This window comes from Oryza brachyantha, chromosome 6 (genome assembly GCF_000231095.2).
Source record: "Oryza brachyantha chromosome 6, ObraRS2, whole genome shotgun sequence".
Classification (NCBI taxonomy): Eukaryota; Viridiplantae; Streptophyta; class Magnoliopsida; order Poales; family Poaceae; genus Oryza; species Oryza brachyantha.
The window spans coordinates 4,787,708-4,789,864 of record NC_023168.2 but is presented as its reverse complement, the minus strand read 5'-3'; the positions used below and the strand labels follow the sequence as shown (position 1 = coordinate 4,789,864).

Below are 2,157 nucleotides of genomic sequence, written 5' to 3'. Positions count from 1 at the left end.
GAACCATTTTTTATTAAAAATTTAGATAAAAAGGAACTTATGCGAATAACGAAGGACACGCGGGTATATCATCAGTACGTGTATATACACACATACACACATACTACTTTCGTCCCATATTATTATGGTTATCTCTTAAGCATTCTAATTAATTTATATTTAGAGTAGATCCTCTGCAATACTGTATATGCAACACTGCTCAGATCCCAAAATTTGATTATATTTGCTTGGGTATGGCTTTGAGGGGGTTGACCAAAGACAACACCACCCCACACTTCTCCGTCATGTCTATCCCAGCCTCCTTCACCTCCGCCGGAAGCTCCCACTCGAACCGATGGAGCAGCGTGCCGAAGATGAGGGGTATGAGCTTGAGCGCGAGCTGCATCCCGGGGCAGATGCGCCGCCCGACGCCGAAGGGGACCATGTCGAAGTCCTGGCCCAGGTAGCTCCTGGTCTCGCCGCCGCCGACGAACCTCTCCGGCATGAACCTGTCCGGCTCCGGCCACGCGGCGGCGTCCCGGTTGATCGCCCACGCGTTGAGGATCACGTTGGTGCCCCTGGGGATCCGGTAGCCGTTCACCTCGATGTCGGCCTCGGCCTTGCGGGGCACCAGCGGCAGCACCGTGCGCAGGCGGAGGATCTCCTTGACGACGGCGTGGAGGTACGGGAGCCGCGCGATGTCGGACTCGTCCATCACCGGCTTGTCGCCAAGAACCCTAGCGAGCTCCTCCTTGACCTTGCTCATCACCTCCGGGTGCTGAATCAGGTCCGCCATTCCCCACTCGACGAGAGCGGCTGTCGAGCTTCCTCCAGCTCCGTATAGATCCTGATCGATCGATCATAAGATTAAGCCAGGTTAATATGATAGCTAGAGATCGAGGAGGAGATAGAGATTAGAGAAGATGATCGAGGACGACGTACACAGAGGAGAACTCTCATGACGTCATGGCTTAGCAGGGAGCTTTCGCGGCTCCGTTCCCTGTCCATGTCGAGCACGGTGTCGAGCACGTCGTTCTTGCGTGGCTCTCCGGCTTCCCGGCTGCGCAAGCGTAGAGCGAACTGCTCGTCGAACTGGCGGTACAGGACGGTGAGGAGGCTCCCCGTCCTCCGGCGGAGGCCTTGGAGGTCGAGCGCGGCGATCGCCGGGAACACGTCGGACACGTTGGTCGTGCCGAGCATCCCGACGATCTCCTCGGTGAGGTCCCTGAACATGGCCAGCTCCTTGGGTTCCAGGTCGGTCGTGTAGAGCAGGCCCAGCAGCAGGCTGAGGATGGAGTCGAGCACCACGTGCTTGAACACGACGGCGTCGCCGCGCGCCGCGTGGCCGGACACCTCGCGGTGCAGCGCCTCCACGATCCTGGCCTGCAGCTGCGCGGAGCCGGAGATCCGCCGCGGCGCGAGCATCTCCGCGACGGCGAACTTGCGGATCGCGCGCCACTTGTCGTCCTGGCTCGGGAGCGAGAAGATGGTGTGGGCGCTGTGGCCCACGGCGTTGAGGACGTCCAGGCTGGGGATGCCCGCGATGGCGTCCACCTTCTTGCCGCCGCCGCCGCCGGCGAACATGACCGCGCGCAGGGCGTCCGCCGTGCAGACGACGACGTGGGGCACCATGCCGAAGCGGAGGCACATCAGGCCGCCGTAGCGGGCGGCGAGGCACTGGAAGGTGCGGTGCTGCTTGCCGTCCTCCCCGAGGTCGAGGAGGTCGCCGACCAGCGGCTTCGGCGGCCAGGGCCCCGGAGGAAGACGCCGGCGAGCGTCGCGGAGCAACTGGAAAATGTACAGGGAAAAGAGGACGATGATAAGCCATGATAGGCACTCGACCAGGAAGGAGGCCATTTCGCTACTCCTCCGTTCGTTCGTTGTGACTTGTGAGTGAGCTACTACAGCCACTGCGACATATTTATAGTGTAAATCCACGCAAAGTAAAACATGGACCTTTGCCTATTATTTCCTCTTCTCTAGACATTCGACGTCATTGACTTTTTATAAACATTGACTATTCATATTATTTAAAAAATTTATATAATTATTAATTATTTTTGTATCATTTTATTTATTGTTAAATATACTTTTATATATATGTAGTTTTATATATTTAATAAAAAAATTTTAAATAAAACGAATAGTCAAACGTTTATAAAAAATTTAACGACGTCG

General features: G+C 56.0%; 1 protein-coding gene across 1 annotated transcript; it reads right to left on the bottom strand.

The window, feature by feature from the left end:
- Positions 1-1,844, bottom strand: LOC102703977 (cytochrome P450 76C2-like). The gene is made up of 2 exons (XM_006656736.2): positions 922-1,844; positions 1-826 (listed from the first exon to the last, which is right to left on the bottom strand). Exons 1-2 carry the CDS (start codon positions 1,834-1,836, stop codon positions 218-220), a joined length of 1,524 nt encoding a protein of 507 aa, XP_006656799.1. The 5' UTR covers positions 1,837-1,844; the 3' UTR covers positions 1-217.
- Positions 1,845-2,157: the final 313 nt, after the last annotated feature.